A 22,300-nucleotide genomic window follows, 5' to 3' on the forward strand; every position below is an offset into this window, starting at 1 on the left:
CATCTTCTGTCTACAACACAGCTGAAATTTTCAGGGCAGCGCAGTCACATTACATTATCATTTGAAAAACAGATGTTGCACATCAGATAAACACCCCAACTGTATTCTTTGACTCTGACACACGGATATGTGCAGTGATAAAACAAGCAGATAGATCCCCACACACATGAATGTGATATGCTAATGAAACAATGAAGTGGGCACTTTATTAAAAATGCATTGTACAATCTAAGCCTTCAAAAATCTCATCAACAAATGCTTTAAAATTGGCAAATTATGTATTTTATTCTGCTGTAATTTTGTTAACTGGGTTATTTATTTATGTCTTCACAACTTGGTCCCTACACTGTTCCCCACCCTGAGACCAAAGAGTTAAGGTGAGATCCTACTTAACTGTTGGAACTGCATGAGATTTATCTTTAAAAGCTTGGACTTATTATTTGGATGCAAAGTCCCCCCCACTCCTCTTTAAACTGAGCCAGGCAGTAAACATTAAAAACAACTTCCCTCCTCCCCCATTGGAATCATTCTGATGGCTGTTTGTTCTTCAACCTTGAGCGAAATAAAGCAAGTGTCTCTGCTTTCATTTTATCGGGTAGATGGCACCATGTAGCATATTTCCCATGCTAGTTTGAATTACAGCTGTTTATCTTGCAGTTTTCTTTAAGATTAATTAAATGCAAATGTAGTTCTGTGAATCATGGGAATACCTGCCAGACCCCTTATTAATACCTTCACTTAAAAACCCCTGTGCCACAGAGTCATTAATTTGCAAAAGGAGAGGGGAGAGAGAAAGAGGAAGAAAGGAAATGTGCAAAAACAACCCTTTAGTTCCAAACCATTCACACAGGGGCTGCCCAATTAGTCCAGGAGAATTCTGGTCCTCCTTTCAGACCGTGTGGCCCTCGGAGGACACAATGAGGCTCCAATGATAACCTGGCAACCTAGGTAGAAAGCCAGCCAAGAAGCAAGTGTTTGAAGCTGTAATCTTGGCTGCCATCACGTTGACAAAAAAGAAAGAATTCAGGCACCATGTCATCCAGTACAAAGGATAAAAACAGATTCAACCGGAAATTCAATGTGGCACCACATATGGGATACATGAGTGCAGTTATACAACAGGCCACATATTTTTTTTCCCCCTTGAACAGTCTCCTCCATGTGATGCCGAGGACATGTGTAACCATCGTAACGTCTCTCAGAATCTGTATTTAATTTGAGTCGGGGCGGTGGCAGGGATTGGAGATCTGAAGCCGCCACAGGTTTGTGGCAGATGGCTCTGTGTCAGCTATGACAAGCAGCCGAGCTGTGCTTCCTCTGCAGATTTTCTTTTCTCTCTGATCAGGTAAATACGGGCAACACTCTGGAAAGTTCTACAGAGTCTGCCTAAGGCTGCAAGTTTGTGACTTAGCCCCATCTGTCACAAATCTTCCTTGGGTTCTGTTGTGAGCAGAGACCTGAATTTACCACGGAGCGCTGCCCAAGAAAACCGAGCCATCTCCCCCTACAAGGGAAAAAAAGAGAAAGAAAAAAAGGGGAACAATATGAACATAATATTCGAGGGAGAGTCATTCTTTTTTTTTTAACGCAAGAGCAAACTATTCTATGTCACGTGCATGATTAATATATAGAAGTACAATTTTCTCCTCTTTGGAGATTTATCCTGAAATTGCTCGGATAGTATAAATACTGCTGTAAAACCAGGATCAGAAAATCCTGCCCTCTGATTGGATCAAGGTATTAAGAAGCTCAATCCCAGGTTAAAATGTCTTTTGTAAACAAGGGCTTTCTGCTTCAAACAGCTTACCTGACATCAGTCAGGCTGGGCTGCTACTCTTAGGAGGCTTCTACCTGAAACCAGGAAAGCTTTTAAGCACTTGCCTGATTATTTCATTACCTTGTCTCCCTCCATCCCTTTTCAACACAGAGAGAGAGAGAGAGAGAGAGAGAGAGAGAGAGAGAGAGAGAGAGAGAGAGAGAGAGAGAGAGAGAGAGAGATTTGCACTCCTGCAGGCAGGCAGCCACAGGCAAAGCACTGCTCAAGTTAACAGCAGGACACATGCAAACATTTTGCTTTAAAATATGACACTGTCATGAGGTTTAACACAACTTTATTTGGACTCTCTTAAAAATATGCATCATTAAATAATCATGGGGAAGCTGAAAGGAGGCCAGATACAGAAAGACATGTTCCACTCACTAAGTGAAGGTTCACATCTGACCCTGAGGAATTAGAGAGAGATTCGTGACTGATGTTTGTACAGTGATCTATGTTGGTGGCTCTCAAGTTCTTCAGTAAGAACAAAACCCCAATGCTCCAGGAATTTTGTTTTGTTTTGTGGATCCATCTATCAGTTTCATTTACTGTTCTGGAAGTAGCCTCTCAGAAATGCTAGATGTCCCTGATTTCATTTCATTACATAGTATAGCTCATAAGTACATAATAGAGACCCTTATACTTCATTAGTAGCCTAAAGCACACACTCCTCCCCTTAACAGCAACCCCACCCTGGTCCAGTGTCTGTGTCATGCCGGCACTGCTACTGTACGGAAAACTATGGTGACTCATCTCATTACTAGGTAAGCACCCATTCTATCAGAAACCATTGCCTTTCAACCTGGTAGATACTTTGAGCATTGTAAACAATGATCTGTAGAATAGGGGGGCTGGAGGGGGTGCAGAAGGGCGACTGAGCAAGTAGCTAAGCTGTTTGGTCTCTTCCATCTCTATTATTCTGTTATCCCCCCCCTCCCGCCCCCGGCGTTCCTGCCCCAAACATATTTATCTCTCTCTTTTTTACACATCCCACTCCCCAAGAGTGGCTGTCTTCCAGTTCTGGGCTATTTATTTGGTCCTCTTTGAACTTTTGCATCCCCCACCTCCCCTTTCCTGATCCAATTGCATCCCAGAAAGAAGGTTGATGATCCTGGCTCCATCCATCGTGGCTATGCAAAGGGGCTGGTTTGCTCACAGGGGACAGGCAATGCTGGTGGCTGCTCTTATGCCAACAACATAATGAGATGATGGAGTGCCCGCATTCTCTCACAGCACTGTAAATTGGGATCTCATGTAAAAAAGCGAGGCCCTGGTGGCACATGCAAAGGCTGCATATATTGCAGAAGTTTGCCAGTTTGCACAAATATCCAGAGGCAGGGCCAGTGAGCATGATCCTGTTCCGTGCATACAGTGCACTTACTTTTGCATGCTTGAGAACACCAGTGGCAGAGGAGAGTCACCGACAATGTAATGTAAGTATCTGGGAAGTAACAGCCAGCCAGAGACACAGCAGTGCAAATCCAAAAGGCCCAGATGAAGAGGAAAAGAACAAGAAGTGTAAGATCTTGTTTGTACAACCTCATACTCCTTGTGTTGTGATGAATAGTTGCATAGATATGACCTACCCATCTTGAAATTTAACTCTACCTGGAGAGGTTTCACCCCCTGAGCGCATGTTCTATTGTGCAACTAAGTGTTCTCATCTGGGGAGGAAAAATCAGACAACAGAGCCATCCTTCAAGGAGGAAAGACTCTTCGGTGCAGACTGGATGAATTAAATAGCAAGAAAGAGGTCACCCGTGCCTTATGCAATCTAGTTTTAATGTCCCTTTTGTAAAATTAAATGATTATCCCTTTAAAAACTATTTTCTTTCTTCCTCCCTATCCTGCCATGTTCCAATGGGCTCAAAAGATTCAACTCTTACCCTATTCCCTGTGTGCTCAGATGCCCTTTCTTGAACATTTCTAACTCATCAGCCAGTTATAATTCCCTCCCTAAAGAATGCTGGAAGCTTGTATTCCCAGCATAGTTCTGTAATAGAAAGTTTGATGCCCTTGCTTTTATATTGAAGGTTCTGCTACTCACTAAGGCAGCATTTCATCCTACTGCACCTTTGAGTGTACTTTATGCACCGCCAAACCTTCTCTTTTCATTCTGGTCCCTCTGGGCTAGAACAAGAAGCACACAGGAGAATTTAAAGCTGACCTGCTTAAAGGCAATCCTCCGACTGCACACAACCAACCCAGCTCGACACAGTCCATTCTTTCAGATCCCCAGTTAGCTGTATAAGGAATTGGAATGTGGCACAATCACACTCAAAAGTATTCCAGTGTTTTCCTAGCTGGTGTTATAAACTGGCAACAGAATGGAGGCAGCCACAGGATGACGACGACAATGGCTATTGTCAGGATAGTCCCATGGCTGCCTCTGTTCTCTGAACTGGAAGAAGCAAGCACCTCATTTGCAGTGCTTTCGCTTCTATGCCATCTTTGCTCTATGAGGACGAGGACGCATAAGGTGGGTGTGCTCCCATTAGTGTCAATACTGTGCACTGGGCCATTCCCAGAAACTGCTACAGGCCATTACATTCAGTGACCCAAGTTTCCTATCCTCCTGCCTTCTGAGGTAAGCCAGGCTGACATGAAGGACAAGCCTTTTCGGTGATGGCACCATGGCTATGGAATATATTTCCCCTCTCCCTGCATCCAGTGCTACTGTTGACTATCTTTTGGCACAAATCTAAATTTCAGTAGAATTTTGATTAGGGGAGCATCCCATTTATGTTCATGAATGCATGCAAATGCTGATTGTCTTATGGGTTGCGTCCCCTATTTTTATTGTTCTGCTAATTTGTTGGAGAATGATTTCAGATTGGCATTATGATTTCTGATGTTTAGATATACTGTATTTAGATACTGCATCCTGCTTAGGATTCTGGATTGTGGCACCAGTTGGAGTACACAGTACCAGACTTGGTGTACTTTACCTGAGAATATTGTTCAGTCCCTTTTAACTGGTTCCAAGTATATTCTTACTTTAAAAAAAAAATTAGTCGGGACAAAAACTACAGTATTTGAATGCTACATGAGAAATACATAGAAAAGCGGGGGGGGGGGGGGAGTGCCAGTGTTTGAGAAAATCTTTGGCTAAATGCAAACACTTATTTGATAGTATCTGAAGAAGAAGGAGGTGTGCTGGCCTGATTCATGATATGCATGAAGGCACTGAACAAACAAAACTTGGATGGGATACAGTCAGGATAATTTTCAGTAGGGCTGTATTTTCTGCTAGAAGCCAGTCATTTGTCTGCTGTTGAAATATCAAGCTCATTGCAAGGAGAGCATGTTTGTCACAGTTCACATTAAAACATCAAATCTAAAATAGGGAGAATGACTGTGTTGAATTAATTCACTAGAACCATACAATTGGTATTAATGATCAGTATTCATTAATTAATCATTTTATTTTATCTAACCCATCCTGAGCAGAGATCATGGCTTCCACTTTAATTTCACAATAATCCTGTGAAGTAGGGTTATGCAGAGGCTCTAATCCAAGGTCTTCTGGAGAGCTCTACGACACAGCAAGGATATAAACCCAGCCTTCCTGGACACAGCTCTGTACTCTAACCACTGGCTGTTATGTGAAAATGCCCATGGGATAAAACCACATGGGATAAAACAGTAACTCAGACATGAATGCTAACAGGGCTACCAATATAAACCAAAAGCCACAAGTAAGACAAATCTAGATACAAATGGATAAATTAGATCAAATATTTGTTTAATCTGAATAATTTATTCCACTGGATGTGAAGACTCTAGCAGAGTTAACTTTAGAGGGAGTTTAACTTATAGTAAATTAGTGTTCATGTGACCATAGTCTGCCCAGAAATATCATTTGGTATCTGGCCGTGACAAACTACTCTGGCTATGTAGACCAGGAATCTTACTGTAATTTCTTCTTTGATTACTTATACTTGGACGTATGATCACTACCAGGTCAAAAAGCTTGCAAACTTAATTTTATACCAGTGCTTTTAATTCCTATATCATCATTGAATTCTGCCTATTATTTGGGTATCAAATGAAAAATATGATTGGATCCAAAGGTGGTGATGAGTGAGCAGAAAGCATTTCTAATTGCAAGCAGGGTTGAGATTTCTGTAGATTTCCTACTTGTACGGCAGTCAACCTACCCACCCCTGCCCCATCCCGTGCTGCTTCTCATGCTATTCTGACTCATAGCAGTAACTTTTTGACTGGCTCAAATAGTTGTGGGAGACCAAGAGGAGCAGGAAAGATCCATGACATGAGTGATCCTTTGGATCCAACCATATATCCCAAATTAGATGGATAGAAAATATTTCCCATAAAATGGCTCCTATAAACTGGCAAAAGGAGATTAACAAAGCAATCCTAAATAGAGTTATTCTGTTTGCACTGTAAAAGTGGCAACTTAAGCAGGGGTGACTTTTTGAAATAAACATCAGAAGTAACCCTGCATAGTCTTTAACCAACAGAATAGAGTCCGGTCAAAGGTACCATGAGTTAACCTATTTTCTAGATTTAGAGAGCAAAGATCATCAAACATGTCTAGTTTCAGGGAAAACACTGGGAGAAGGCATTGCTTTTCATTGTAAGTGCCACTAACCCATGCAACATGCTCGGAGCTCTATGTTCCCATAGATATCAACACTCAGTAATATATTCTATTTTGTAACGAACAAGACACCCAAGGCTTACCCGCAACAGAAGCTTTTTGTGCCTTATTGCTTAAGTCGATTGCCTTTTTGTAGTAAGCATAATTCTGTCTCCCTTTTGCCTCTAACTTTCTATCTTGGCACAGGGATTGCATATAATTGACAAACTAATGAGGTAATGCATTTCACTGTTTTAGATTATATTATTAATAAGCTTGCAGCAATAGATACAAAAGTCACCAAAAAGTTATACTTTATATTCTGGTTTCTTTTAGGTAGCAATTTTTTCCATCTTGTGACCAAAATATATAAAATAAAAACATGCTTGTTTACTCTTCAAATTTTGAATTACCTTTACAGACTGTCATCCCACCGCAAAGGAAATTCTGAATTTCAGATAATTTGTAACAGCAGAACCTCCCACCCCACCACCACCACCAAATGAGTGGTTATCATCACACTTTAAATGCATGACCATCTTTAGGGACCTTGGCCAAATTGAGAGTGAGGGTTACTTCTTGTAGCTTCAGCCCCCACCCTCATTCTCCTGTGCTGAAAAAGAGATCCAACATAACGTGATTCCTTTTTTTATTTGTTGTAACTCATTTATGCCTAGGAAAGAGACAGAACTTCAGAAGATTGAATTCTGTCATGCCAAAGGACAATGCCTAAGGGTTTTGGCCATTTGAAGACAGTTTATGAGGGATAAGACTGTAGGAGCATTTGCGTAATTTTTTTTCCAGCACAAGAGAAGTTGGCAAACTATGGGTTAGAGAGTCTACACTATGAATAGAGTTAGTCCATATGGAGTGAGTTGGAAATAAATAGGGATAAGTTAGTGTTGGTAAGGCTTTTCTAAAATGTATTGGAAGAGAAGCTTAATGGCTTGGACAGTTTTAGTACAGGAGGATGGATATGTCCCTGGGAACAGAACAACTGGAGTGTTTATGTCGGGAATAGGGAGAAGCCATATAAATATAATTATAAAAACTTTGGTTCAGGAAATTTTCATTTTAATACAAAAATAAAACCTGAACTTTCAGGTCGAATGGCTTCTAAAATCTGAACAAATCACAAAGCAGGAATCTGCTAGAGGGTGACTGCTATTGTCTACAAGTTACACATGCACATGGTAGAAGAGCGTACAGTTGTTCTTATTTGTTGTGTAAAATAATCACCGCCAACACCACCATCATATTCTCTCATTTCAGCCACAGGTTGCAAGTTCTCCAGAAATTCCTGAAGAAACACCTTATTTCAACGTTTCCCCCCCAAAACTTCATGTAGGTTGGACTCTGAGTGCACTTATCACAAACTCTCAAAAATGTGTGTTTCAGGTTAGGACATTATGAACATGTTTAAGGTATAGCGATCTTTGTCCCACAACTGTAGAATTTCATTTGTTTACAGAGTTGCTAAAATAAATAGATCTAATTCTCAACATAGCTCCATCTGCGGACACTTAAATCTGCAAACTGGGGCCATATAGAGATTTTTCTACAAAACCAGAGAAACCCCTAGATTTGCAGAAAAATATGAAAAGTTTAAAAATGGAGGGCGAGATTAAATTTCCTCAAGCAGAAACATTGTCTGCACTTGCTGGCAACACATCCTTTTTGTCTCAGTGGCATCCCCTTGCCTTGCAACATGTGGGAGATGTAAGCAGAGGGGGAACTGTGGCAATGCAGGTGGATAGGGAAGGAGGAGAGCAGAAGCCAGCACCATCTCCCTGCTGCTGCTCCTCACAAAGCAGTGGGGAGAACAGACGGCTGAAAGCAGCAGGGAAGGGGTGCATGGCACAGTTCAGGCAGCATGTAAAGCAGTGAGGATGGGGATAGACAGGCAAGCAAGATTCCCCATCCCCTGTGAGTTTGTCTAGGGAGCTGGAGCAGAAGCCGGGCCCACAGAGACAGCCAGGGAAGCAAACAAAGGGAAGGGGGAGGATGAACTTCCCTCCCTCGCCAATGGCAAGTAGGTGCTTGTCTAAATACATTTCAGAAGCACTATAAGATAACTAAAACAAAATTGAGCTTTTGTTGAGTAGGTTAAACTTTCTAGTGGCAGCAGTGATTGAGGTTTTGTTAGCTTAATCAGACTAGCTAATGTTTTTAATGTTTCTATTAATTCATTTAGCTACCTTTGGAATGAGGTAGATTAAAAATTGAAATAAATCATATATAGATAAGCACAATAGCCAATGAGAACAGGTATGGCACAGTGGTTAAAGTATAGGATTAGGACATGGAATCAGAGGGTTCAAATCCCTATAAACCCCATAAAGTTCATGGATCCAGAGGAGTTAGCCATGTTAGTCTGTAGTAGCAAAATGGCAAAAATGCATCTGACGAAGAAAACTGTGGTTCTCAAAAGCTTATGCTACAGTAAAGTTGGTTAGTCTTAAAGCTGCTACTGGACTCTTTGCCATAAAGTTCTTGGGGTATCTTGGGCCTTCCACTTACTCTCAGCATCGTGAGCATAAAATGCAGGACAAGAAAAGCATGTATGTCACACTGAGCTCCTTGGAAGTAAAGCACAATGTCATTCTATGTGATGGATAAAAACAGTGGTCATTTTGACAGCCAGAGGATGAAGTGTCCATAAGAGGCAGCATCTGAGGCAGTGATAAGTTTTCCAGATTGCAGCCTATTTACTTTGACCCATATTTATTTATTTGATTTTTATACCACTTCTCTTTGGTTAAGAGTTTGAAGCGGTTCACATCAATAATCAATTTACATCAGTTAAAATCAAAACAAAACATATTGTATTTAAGGGTAAAGATGGGCACGACCTGAATTACGATTTGAAAAAAAACCCAATAACGGCGTTTGCGCCATCGGGATCGGGCTGATCAGTTCCGTCCATGGCAACCGATCCAGCGGTCGGGTGGGGCGCTTGCTCGGGTCTTGATCAGATCGATCGGTTTCTGTTTGGGATTGCAGACACTCTGGTGCCAGCCATCTATTCCCGGGGAAACGGAGCCCTGGGGAAATGGAGCCAGGGGAATGCCTGAGCTGTTTCCCCTCCTTCTGTCGCCCTGGAAACGCGAATGGAAGGCCAGCTTTCCTTGATCAGCAGGGCTTTCTTCCAACCATGGAGCAGCCAGCAACGTGCCCATCTCGTCACCATTTGGGAGAAGGGAGGGGAGGGCGGGGGAAGGGGTGTTCTTCTGTAGCCATGGGCACTCGAATCTCATCCCTGCAAAGCCTGAGAGGCAGCTCTTATGGCCAAACACAGCCCTCCTGTGTTGCAGACCCAGGCTTATTGTGAGTGAAAAGGTGGCTTCCTGAGAAAAATATAAGCAAAGTGATTGGGAGAGGAATGGGTTAAGAGAGAGAGAAGCAGAAGCTGTTTTGCGCTCCTCCTGACTTAATTCAGTGCCGTTGAAAGAGTTAAGAAGAGATCTCTTCTCAGTGTTAACTCTTTCAAAAACCCCTTGCTTTGAGAGCAGCTATCAAGCTGTTTTGCGCTCCTCTCCTAGTTCGTTCAGTGCTGAAAGAGTTAACTGAAAAGAGATATCTCTCTCCTCCTCCTGGCTTCTCAGCCCAGTGCCTGCCTGCTTTTTGCAAGAAGTTGGTATGTGATTTAATGTTTCATTTGTGTTTTTCCTATTTAAAAAACCATAGGATTCACGAGGATCCATGTGGATCCTGGTTTTACTTCCTTCCTGTTTAAAATATGCTTTTGGAACACTGGCTGCTTGCTTTTAAAATCGGGTGGGATGGAGGATTCTATCCCTGCTTTTTTTAAAAAGCTGGCTGAAACTTGCTGACGGGGTGTCTCTCTCTCTCTCTATTTGGAGAGGCAAGGATGGGTTAAAAACTCCCCCCCCCTCTGCTCTAAGAGCGTGTGTGTGTGTGTGTGTGTGTGTGTGTGTGTGTGTGTGTGTGTGAGAGAGAGAGAGAGAGAGAGAGAGAGAGAGAGAGAGAGAGAGAGAGAGAGAGAGAAAACGTTCCCTCCCTGAGGGGACGCGGCTCGCTGCTGGGTTAAAAACTTTCACCCCCATCTGCTCTAAGTGTGTGTGTGTGGGGGGGCACCCCTCCGAACCCAGATCGGAAACGGGACTTGATCGGAGTGAATCGGAGATCTGGGGTTGTCACCAGCGTGGGTCCACGAACAGCTTGATCGGTATTTTTTTTTGGATCGTGCCCATGTCTACTTATGGGATACTTCCCTAATGTGTGCTGGGAGACCAACTCAGCTATGTGCCCAGGGTCATGAAACTTCCTGACTTGCCTAACAGACAACTTCCTTTCTCAAATGGCGGAGGAAGCGACAAGGGTCTCAGCCATACTGGACATGTTATTAACCAACAAGAAAGAGTTGGTTGACAGTATAAAGGTGGTGGAAACTTTGAGGAGAAGTGATCACATCCTCCTAAAATTCCTTTTGCTGTAGGGTACCAAGGGAGTTTGTAGCTGAATGCGCAGGTTTGATTTTAGTAGGGCAAGCTTTAATAAACTTAGAGATATGATGAGAGTTATTCCATGGTCAAAAATGTTGGAAGGGAAAGGAGCGACTGAAGGGTGGGCCCTACTAAAAGAAAAGCTATTTCAGACTCAAGCTATCACCATTCCAGCAAGATGGAAATGCAGCAGAGAATCTAAGAAGCCAATGTGGATGAACAGAGAGCTCTGTGATAAGCTAAGGAAGAAAACAGTAATGTTCAAGAAATGGAGGGAAGTAAATACATCCAAAGAAGAGTATCTAGGGATTGCTAGGCACTGTAGGGCAGCTGTCAGAGAGGCCAAAGCTCAGAATGAGCTGAGGGTCTCCAGGGAGCTTGCTACAATAAAAGATGTTCTTCAGATATGTGAGGAGCAAACTGAAGATGAAGGGGGCAATACCCCCATTATTGAACGAAAACGGAGAAATTCGGGCAGAGGACAAAGAGAAGGCAGATAGGCTCAATGCCTACTTTGCTTCAGTTTTCTCCCTGAAGGAGAGAACAGGCCCACCCTGTTGGTAGTGGGCAAAGCATGGCTTCAGGGCTTCTGGTTGACATGAGCAGAGAAGCTGAGGAGAAGCACCTTGCTGCACTTGATGTAGTCAAATCCCCTTGGCCAGATGAGGTACACCTGAGAGTGCTTAAAGAACTTTCTAAAGAGCTTGCAGACCCTTTGTTGATTATCTTCCAGGCCTCTTGGAGGACAGGTGATGTGCTGGAAGACTAGAGGAGGGCAAATATTACCCCAATTTTCAAGAAAGGGAAAAAAAGATGATCCTGGAAAGTACAGGCCTGTCAGCCTGACCTCTGTCCCAGGGAAGATACTGGAACAAATACTAAAGGTGTCAATTTGCAAGCATCTGATGGACAGCATGGTGATACGGGGAAATGGACATGGATTTGTCTCCAACTGGTTCTGCCAGACCAACCTCACCTCCTATGATTGATTTACAGGCTTACTGGATCACAGGAATGCTGTCGATGTAGTTTATCTGGATTTCAGTAAAGCTTCTTACAAGGTTCCTCATGATGTTATGATGGGTAAACTGGTGGACTGTGGACTGGACTCTAGAACGGTTAGATGGATAGGGAACTGGCTTGATAACCACACACAAAGAGTAGTTGTCAATGGCATTACATCTGACTGGAGGGAGGTGTCCAGTGGAATGACAATATTTTTATAAATGATCTGGATGAGGGTATATAGGGATTCCTCGTTATATTTGCAGATGACAGAAAACTGGGAGGAGTAGCAAACACCGATGAAGACAGGGATAGAATTCAATGAGATCTGAACATACTGGGAAAGTGAGCAGATTTGAGTAAGATGTGATTTAACACGGATAAGTGCCAGGTTCTCCACTTGGGTAACAAACATGCAAAGCATGCATACTGGATGAGGGATACACTTCTGTGTAGCAGCATGTGTGAACAAGATCTTGGGATACGGGCAGATGGGAAGCTAAATATAAGCTGTCAGTGTGATGCAGCAGCAAAAAAGGTGAATGCAATCTTGGGGTGTATCAACAAAGGCATAACATCCAAATCACAGGATGTCACTGTCCCACTATATACTGTGTTGGTCAGGCCCCACTTGGAGTATTGTGTGCCTTTCTGGAGGCCTCACTTCAAAAAGGATGTGGATAAACTGGAATGGGTGCAGAGGAGAGCAACCAGGATGACATGTGGGCCTGGAAACTAAGCCCTATGAAGAAAGACTGAGGGACCTGAGATTGCTCAGTTTGAAGAAGAGGAGATTGAGGGAAGACATGATTGCTTTCTTTAAAAGGCTGTCACTTAGGGGAGGGAGCTGTTCCTGTTGGCAATAAAGGACAGGACTCACAATAATGAGTTTAAACTACAGGAAGGAAGGTACTGACTGGATATTAGGAAAAACTTCTTCACATTAAGAGTAGTTCAGCAGTGCAATTGGCTGCCTAGGGATGTGGTGGGTTTCCTCTCATAGGCAGTCTTCAAGGAACGGTTAGATAAATACTTGTCAGGGATGCATTAGGCTGTTCCCGCATTGGGCAGGGGATTGGACTAGATAGTCTGTAAGGCCCCTTCTATGATTCTATTCTATGATTCTAAAAATCCAATAAAATGCAACAAAACATACAGCATAATACAAAATATGTAAAACCACAATCCCAGCCCTAGTTTATAAAACCCTACAGATGAGCGTAAGTATTACACAGAACCCAACTGAAGCCACTGAGAATCAATTCATCCCCTATTTTTGTTTCCCTTTGTTAAATCTCTATCTTGATTTGATTATATTTGGATTTTAATTGCTGCACAATGAGTGAGTGTTTGAAAGTCAGAGTATTAAAATTTAAAACAAACTTGCAAATAAATTTAAAAATAAGTCTGCATAATCTAGATCATCTTCAAGGTCCTTCTGCTGACTTGCATGTCTTGGTCCACATTAAAGAATGACAGGAAGACAGAATCCAGGACTAGGGTGTGTTTGTGATAAATACACCAATACTGCACAGAACAAAAGGGGCAGATCTGTTTCCACAGTGTGATCCAACATTAAGAGAGTTCATGAAGTGAGTACATTGCTTAGCTATATCGGGGGTATGAGTCAAGGTTTAAATTTGACCCCTCTGTGACAGTGTTCATTTTTCCTTCATCCAGAGCAATTCATTGCTGCTACTATAGTATGAGCAATTAAAACTTGGATTAGGCAGGAGTTATTAATGTGCTACCCAAAGTGATGTGATAAACTGCACCGTGTCTTTGGTGGTAACTCTATCTATAAATAATTCAGCAAGAAGTCCATTCTCCAAAGGAGACACTTGAAGCAAATGAAGCATTTTACTCGCTGTACAATGCACATCTCTTCTGGCACCATGTTTCGGAAATCCCACTCTTTAATATCAATATTTGTCCTTCATTTGCTGGGGCCCCAGCAGTTCTTGCATGCAAGAGATGCAGCTTTCCAGGCCACAAGGAAGGTGATCAATGTGAAACAAAACTATTTAACTGAACTTGAAGAATGAATTAATGTCAAGGTAAAAAATTAAGGATTGTTTTTCTCTTTGAAGCCTCCGCATACAGCTATGCACTAGTATTGACTCAAGAAGGAACGCTGAACACTGGAAGTGTTCAGTCAGCATTTTAAACTATTATGAGCTACCTTCTGAACCATTGCCAAGTTAATAGACAATGAAAGATAATGAGCTTGAAATTGGGTGTTAAATTGCATTTTTGGTTGTCTCCTCTTTTTTTTTGCTTTGAAGTTTAACTGTTTCCTGTAGAAACAACATTTTCGTTTGGTCTGTCCTTACGTAAATGTCCATTTTTAGGTCACAGATAAAACTGAACGTGTACAGAGCTTTGTCCAATTGCCTAAATGCGCTGAATGGGGAAAGCAAATACAGAAAATACAGCTGAGGCAAAGAGAAGCAGAAACATATCTGAGGGAAGGAGGAAACATTAAAGCAGGTGGCATTACACTGGAGCATGTTGCCCGTTACAGTATTAGGACTGTGCTTAATGGTAATGTTGCCATTAGTATTACTTACCCCGTTACTTGATCCTAGTGTCCTCGGATGGAAACATCCTGCATTTGCTTGTTTAGGGTACAGTCAAAAGTTGCTCTGCTTAAGTCCCACTGAAAGGAATGGACGTGTGCAAAGTGTGCCTAATTCCCACTTGGGGAGCAGCGTGGTTCAGTGGTGAAGCATCTGCTTTGCACAGAGAAGGCCCCAAATTCAATTCCTTGAATCTCCAGTGAAACCGATCAGGTAGTGGGGGGTGTAAAAGGTCTCTAACTTCAGTCCCTGGGCAGCCACTGCCAGTGAGAATACCGACCTTATGCGACCAACTCAGTATAAGGCAGCTTCACGTGTACACTACTTTCAATGAAACTTGTTTCAGTGAACTTCTCTGTGAATTTATAAACAGCTGAATTCTTCTCTAAAATGGCTCCGGCATCTACGGTCAGACCCAGGGATGCCATAACATCCAGTTTGGCCCTCAGTCTACGAATGCCTCTGAAGATGAATCCCAGGTGGCAACTGTTGCAAAATGTGGCAGCTCCCCCCTCCATGAGTGCTGAGGAGAGGGGGGAATCAATATTACAGTGGCTCGTGATGGTTTGTGTTGGCTCTTGAGTGTCCTTAGGCATAATTCAGCGTGCAGATCTTGTCTAAAATGTCCTGGGTACTCTATACATTTTCCCCTATGTCCTACTCTAGTCCTTAGTACTCTAGACCTCTGTACACCAGGAGCACATGAAGTAGCTGCACCAGTGCTCTTTTGGTAGGTGGGACATGTGACTTCATTCCCTCCTCCTGCCTCTTCAAGCACCAAAGTAGTTCCTCATGTTGCTAAAAACATTTGACAGACGATAATAACTTTTAAAAAATATATATCAGAAGTAAATTGTTGATCTGCTAACAAAAATACCCAACTTGTGGCTAATATTGCTTTCCCCTTCCGATGACTAGAAGGTGGTACACATCATGCCAATTTTTAAAAAGGGATTCAGAGGAGGTATAGGAAATTATAGGACAGTTAGTGTAATGTCTGTTCCAAGTAAATTGATGGAAACTGTTATTAAAGAGAGAGTTATTAATCTCACAGAAGAAAAAGCCCTACTGAGGAAGAATCACCATGGTTTCTGTTAACGGGATGTACCCTCTCACCAACTTTCAGAGTTCTTTGATGGGGTTTTAAACAAACATGTGAACAAGGACACTCTAGTAGACATTATGTCCTGGATCCAGACTAGTTTTTCTGCAGGTGCAAGGATTTACACCCATGGAGAATAATTTTTCCTCCTCCAACCCCCGTGGCTGCCCAAAATGCCCCTCAAATCCTGCAGGTGGAAATCCTTGTACCTGTAGAAAAACTAGTCTAGTTCCAAGCCTTCCAAGATAAAAAAAAACTTCGACGAAGTTCCTCATCAAACCCTCCCATGTAAACGAATCAATCAAAGGGCAAAATGATGGTTCCTCTTTTTGAATTAAAATTGATTAAATTACAGGAGTCAGAGAACAGGATTAAGTGGAGGCAAATAAGTAGTGGGGAATCAGTACTGAAACCAGTGATATTTAATATGTTCATAATTGGGGATAAGCAGTGAAGTTACTAACAATGCAATCCTAAACAGGGTTACACACTTCTAAGTCCCTTCAACTCAATAGGCTGAGAAGGATGTAACTTTTTTTAAGATTGCAGATTACACCAATTACTCAGGTGAAGACCAGAGCAAATTGTGAACAGCTTTCAAAGGATCTCTCCAAACTGGGTGAAAAAGAAAGAATGTGGTAAAGTAAATAAAATTCAAAGGGAATAGATGCACATTTGGTAAAAAAAAAATCCTAATTTTAAATATGTATTGATGGGATCTGAACTGGCTGTGCCTATTCAGGAATCTTGGAGCTGTGGTAGGCAACTCAATGAAAAGGTCAACCTAATGTAAGGGCAGAAGTGAATGCAAATTCTACGCTGGGGATTAATGGGAAGTAGATTAAAAGCAAAACAGAGAATAGTCCAATCAGTGGCTCTTAGTCACAGGGACTAAGTTGAACTTCTAGTGGTAGGATGCATCAGCTGCAGGAGAATCTGGCTCTGTGCCTTGCCTGTAGGCCTACTGGGGACACCTGATTGGCTACTATATGAAACAGGATGCAGGACTGATACAACATGGTTGCTCTTAAATTGTGACTGTTTTCCCACCCTTATAAGACTATTGTATTGACCACCTGAGGACTGAGAATTGATTTTACATTAATAGATGGTTGCAGATGGAGAGAAAAACAGGAAACACAGAGCTGCTGTAATTGGCAGTAGTATCTAGGTGCCATATGATCTAGTTCTGGCCAAAGAATGGCTCTCCAGAGTCAGGTATCTAACCAAAACATGCACACATACCCAGAATTGTACTTTAAAAGGTCCACTTCTTTCAAAGTTGATGGTGTAACAAGTTAAATAGTCTCCCAAGTTATCTAAATAGTCCCATATAGAGTGAGTAAAGAAGAAATTGGAGGATAGTCACCTGGATGGTCACCTGAACAAGTTGACCAACTGGATTACATTATAGGATAGGAAGAGAGACTTATCTTCATTAGTATAATTGTGGAGTCTGTCTTTTACTTTCCTTTTAAACTAATGAATTAAATTAATCCAGGTTCATTTTTATAAGCCTCCTGAGTCCAAACGTGGAGGACAGTCATTTTAGAAAACAATAAATTTTTTAAAAGCATGCAGCATGCATTAAGTGCACGTATTTCATAAGACCCTAGGTTAATACAACTGGCATCTAGTGTAATTAATCCTTGTTAGTGTAACAACTAATATCCCTCCCTAGCATGTTTCCTTTAAACATTGGGATGTTAATTAAATGTTTTTTGGTTTCCTCTCTGTTTTGGGGAGGGGGAAGGAGGATTTTTGTCTGTAGTCTTCAATACAATACAATATCATGTAATGCTTATTCTGAATAAATACCTTATAGAGATGTTTCCTAACAATATCGGGTCTCTTGCAGAAATTCTGAAGCCTTTTAAAAAGCTGTTCAGGTGTAGAATACAGATATTCAGCTGCAGGAAAAACAGATACATTTTTAATGAAACAAAAACCTCAAAGCACACACTCGATATTAGTCACTTTACTAATTAAAAATGCATATTGCTCTGTGCCGCCTCGTGTTTTACATTATTTAAGCATGATTTTATAAGGTTACCTCAGCTCACAAGGATGTTTAATGCTAAATAAGACTGTGTAGTTGTGCTGTTTAGACATCTCCTTTGGGTGATTAAAATACATTATTCTAATGTAACACAATGCATATGTGATACATTTAGTGATGAGATTTTTCAAAGGACTGGTACTACATCAGTGTGTATCCTGTAGCAGGGTTGCATATTATTAAGTATTAAATTGTTTAAATAATTTGGTATGATTTTTCAGGCCTCAATTTTTCTCTCTGTATATCATTAAAAAAAAATCTGCAAGCTATTGCAGCCACCACGACCTTTTAAATAAAAATCTATCATTATAGACCGTGTATGCTAACAATGAAGAATGCTATTTCAAAACTTGCTTTTGTGTTATCTTGAAAGAACAGATGGTAAATATAAACTTCGTCTAATGTATTAAAACACATTTAAAAAATTCCTCTGCGCTAACATGGTAGCTTGCCAAATAAACAATTGCTCTTGCTGAAGTTTATTTTCAAACTTTGTATTTTAAAATTAACCATGAATTAAAACGTCAACAGGAAAAAAAATGCCCAGGCAGAAAACTACCTGGAAATATTTCAGGGTAGACCAAAGCCTTGGGACAGAGTGGATAACAGCCACAGTATACAGCTTCTATCCTAAAAAGGAGAAAATTTATAGCAGTTTACTGTTATAATATGGAGCCCCAAAACTTACTTGTGGCCAACAGCACAGAAGTTGGCTGTAACATCTTATTCTCTATACTTCACTGTAATATCCCTAAATGCCAAAGTTGCTCTTTTCAAAGATAATTTTATTGATCACATGAATTACATAGAACAGAACAGTGAGCATATGTTTTGTTCGCTGAATAAATCAAAGCACAGCTCTGTATTTTTTTTAAATACTGCTCAACACGTTTTTATAATCAGCAGACATGGCAAAGTATGCCCAGCTTTTCTTCACAGCAACTGGAGACTGAAGCAAATACTCTACAATATCACTTTCCACAATACTCTCTTTCAAAAAGTTATCAGACACTAATAGCAATGGATGCGCATAACAGAGCAGTCACTGTAAGCCAACAGTTAATTTATACAGCCTTAAGATCTGTTAAAAACTGATACTTCATCTTCATCACCATCACCATCATCATCACCACAGTAACTGCAATGTGTATGGAGCTTTACAGAATACAAGAAGAGATAGGTCCCTGTCCCTAGAAACTCCCATTTAAAATTTTGCCTGAAAGAGTTAACAAAGGGAGACAGGGCCATAGAATGGAGTGTAGTAACCATTAGCTGCTGTCCTGTGAGGGAAAATTCCAGGCATGAAAGCACAACTGAGGTTTAGGGACTGGTTTGACCTTGAGCAGCTCTTGTGCTAGACTCTCCAAGAATTTTTAAACATGAAGAACTTTTTAAAAAGTGGTCTGAAAGTTCTCTTTCTCTCTGTGTGTGTTTGTACATGCTCATGTGACTTTCTGTGAACCAGAAATGGAGGTACAAGATAGTGTGGAAGATCTAACTTGACATGCAGCATTCTATCACAGTTGTTATCTTTATATGGAGAAATTCAATTACTCTGTGCAAACACTGTCTTGCACAGAGTCTAACAATGCACAACAAACTGAACCCACTTAGCAGTATGACTATATAAATTACTGATTATAACCTAACCAATACTTTTAACACGTTGCCCAAGTACACTTGGGTCAATTTCTAGAAGTGATCTGCAGAGTTTTAGAAATGACTTCCATCTTTGAGCCATAATTGATAATCAGTTTCATGGCATCAACAATCAAATACCTTACAATTACAATAACAATGCCAGAACACTAGAAGCTTAGTCTTTTGTTAATATTTCTATTCTTTTGTCAGACTGGGACTATTAATCAGTTCTCTCCTTACCCCCCACAAACATAATGACTAGTCATATGACATGCAATAAACTTTAAAGACAAAAGTGTAAAATCCTGTTGGCCAGAAATTTTAGGCAGTGAAGTTGAAACCACTTTTTAAAAAAATTGTTTAATTTATGAAATTCTTTGATTGGCATCCAACTTGTTCAATGACTTTCCCCCCCCTTTTGTAACTTCAGCAAGCATCCTTCTCCTCTTCACAAAGACTGGAGGCTCTAGCAACATTTCACCTTGTTAATTTACTATAGCAAAGCAACAATATATTTTTGTGCCTTGTGTTTCCAGGATTTTCTTACATCAAAAAAAATGTTTATCCCTGACTATAATTTAAGATTTCCTTGCTTTCTTTTAAAATGTAATATGTACATGGCCACTGGATTTTAAACACGAACAGCTTTAAAGCTTATAGTGTCCAACACCATGAGTCCAATCCAGTCTGCTTGTGCTCTGGATTAAAAGTAATTTGTACTGAATGAAGGGCGAAGAGTGGATTGAGATTATTGCAGCCATGTTTTGATCTCCTATTATCTCCAAATGGCCCACAGTGCTGAAGCATGTGTCCATTTTCGTAAACAGGGAAAGGGAAAACGGGGCAACATGTGGCATTGATATCTTCCATACGTGCCCACTGCACCGGTAGTGGGCTGGATCATGCCCCAATATTCTACTGAAGCACTGAGGTTGGTATATTTTTTTAACTCATGTTTACTTATTTATTATTTCATGCTTTATTTCATTCATTATTATTGAGCCAGTGTGGTGCAGTGACGGACTAAGATTTGGGTAACCTGGGTTCGATTGCCATGGAAGCTTGCTTGGTGACTTTGGGCCAGTCACATACTCTCTCTCAGCCTTAACTTACTTCACAGGGTATTTGGGAGGAGAAAATGGAGGACAGGAGAATGATGTAAGCCACTTTGGGTCCCCATTAAGGAGAAAGGCCGGATATAAATGAAGTAAAGTTAAATTAAATCACACCATGTGTCAGAGGGAAGAGAATTTTAAATATTTCTTGCGTTGCAGAAAAGGGTTTGCAGAAGTTTTAGTGATCATGAAGTTCTATGAAACCAGCTGAGTTTCAGTTCATTCCCTTCCCTGAAACAGAAGGCCAAGCTGCAGCGGGAATCACCTTTAAAGCATGTAAGATGCCTTTGCCAAGGATTCTGTGTCACAAATGAGTACGATCAGAACTCAATATATATGTGATTTGACAGGCAGAATTTAGAATTTGGAATTAATCATTGTATTTGAAAACAGCCCTCCATATTTATGTAAAGATAAACAATCATCTCAGAGAAACGGAAAGGAACAGACTATGAATGGTGGTATACAATGTCATAAAATCTCTTTTCTTTATTGGTCCAATCCAGCAAAGGGTAATGCAGTTTCAGAATGCAGATTCCTGCCATGCTTCTCCCTCACACGTGCATAAGGGCTTGATTTAGGGAAGTGGAAAGTCTTGTTTGCATATAAGTTCCAGATTCCAAGATCCACAAGTAGGCCTATGAATTATAGCAAATAACTATAATGTTTAAGTACACAAGTCCTACATTCTGCATCTTTAGGCCAGAGGCCCCAGGGGACCAAATGGGGGTGCAGGGGGCTGGGGAGGGGGGCAGCAGGCACTTACCTACCATATGTGTGCAAAGCGTATGCGCTCTCTCATGCTCCCCTGTTGTGCAGGAAAATGACATCATTTTCCAGTGTGACGGAGGAGCTGTGGGGCGCACTGAAGCTAAGTTCAGTAAAAACAGCCTCCAAATGGGTGATTTTTACTGAACTGGGTTTCAGCATACCCTGCACCTCAGTCATGCTGTAAAATGATAGTGTGAAGGGAGTGTGGGTGTGCGTACAGGTGCTTCTCCCCCCCAGTGTCTCCCCTTCCACCGCTGGCCAGGCGAGTGGGGCCAGGTGGTGGCGGCAGGTGGGGGCAAGCCTATGCGCCTTGGCTATTGGTGGCAACCTAAGAACAATGTAACTTTTCCTTATTTCTACCACATGAATGACAGTTTTAAACCGGGTTGCAACCACACACTTGTTCCCTATTTTGATTTCCAAATATTCCTAATGAAACAACAGAGTTCTGCCGAATATACTGCTGAATGACCTTTATATTCCAATTAAGAAATCATCTGCTAAATCTATGAATCTTAATATTCAGATCTGTTCCCTTCAATTCCTACAATTTATCTGCAAATAGTTGTTGGGCTTCTGATTCTAAATATAATTAGCTGATAATTTTGCTTGGCTGAATTACTTTTCTGGAGGGCCTGCTAAGTCTCTCAGTTGCATTATCTAGCAATAATGAATCTGATAGGTGAAATTTTTTACTGTAATGAGGATGAGACACAGTTGTGACACCTGAGTCTAGTAATAACAGAAGACTGCTAATTATCGACAGCACTTTTTTGTGTGATGCACAGAGGAAAAAAAATCCCTCATTATTAAAAAAATAAAAAGTTACAATTATAAGTGACACCAGAGGAGAGTAAATAAAATGGAGTGATTAAAACATTGCTGCTTTAAGGGTGTTTTTAATTAAGTGGAAATGCTAATGTTGTCATACTTAGCAGATGGGATTAAAATTAGTTATTGTAAGTAACTCATATTTTGTGTTATGGTTTCCAGTGCATATCTACAAGATCTAAGAAAGTGATACATTCCACAAGACATTAAAAAAAAAACCTGAAATCCTCATATTTTTTACAACCAATAATAATGAACATCATGAATAAATTCTGGGGGTGGGGGGTGGGGGAATCCTGCCAAAGAGTTTAC

The 22,300-nt window shown here is 41.0% G+C and overlaps 1 protein-coding gene across 3 annotated transcripts in view; it reads right to left on the reverse strand.

Annotated features, from left to right (window-relative positions):
* Positions 1 to 204: 204 nt before the first annotated feature.
* Positions 205 to 22,300, reverse strand: part of GTDC1 (glycosyltransferase like domain containing 1) — a 273,602-nt gene continuing 251,506 nt past the window's right edge. The window contains exons 8-10 of one of the 3 annotated variants that reach the window (XM_054971576.1): positions 18,190 to 18,260; positions 17,390 to 17,481; positions 205 to 1,504 (exon numbers count right to left, since the gene is read on the reverse strand). In XM_054971576.1, coding sequence (XP_054827551.1) covers positions 1,421 to 1,504; positions 17,390 to 17,481; positions 18,190 to 18,260 — 247 coding nt within the window. In that variant the 3' untranslated portion in view covers positions 205 to 1,420. Of the gene's footprint in view, positions 1,505 to 14,552; positions 14,623 to 17,388; positions 17,482 to 18,189; positions 18,261 to 22,300 lie in introns of those variants that run through there. The other 2 variants (XM_054971578.1, XM_054971579.1) reach the window with 2 other exon arrangements.

The sequence above is a fragment of the Eublepharis macularius genome, chromosome 2, assembly GCF_028583425.1.
Source record: "Eublepharis macularius isolate TG4126 chromosome 2, MPM_Emac_v1.0, whole genome shotgun sequence".
Lineage (NCBI taxonomy): Eukaryota > Metazoa > Chordata > Lepidosauria > Squamata > Eublepharidae > Eublepharis > Eublepharis macularius.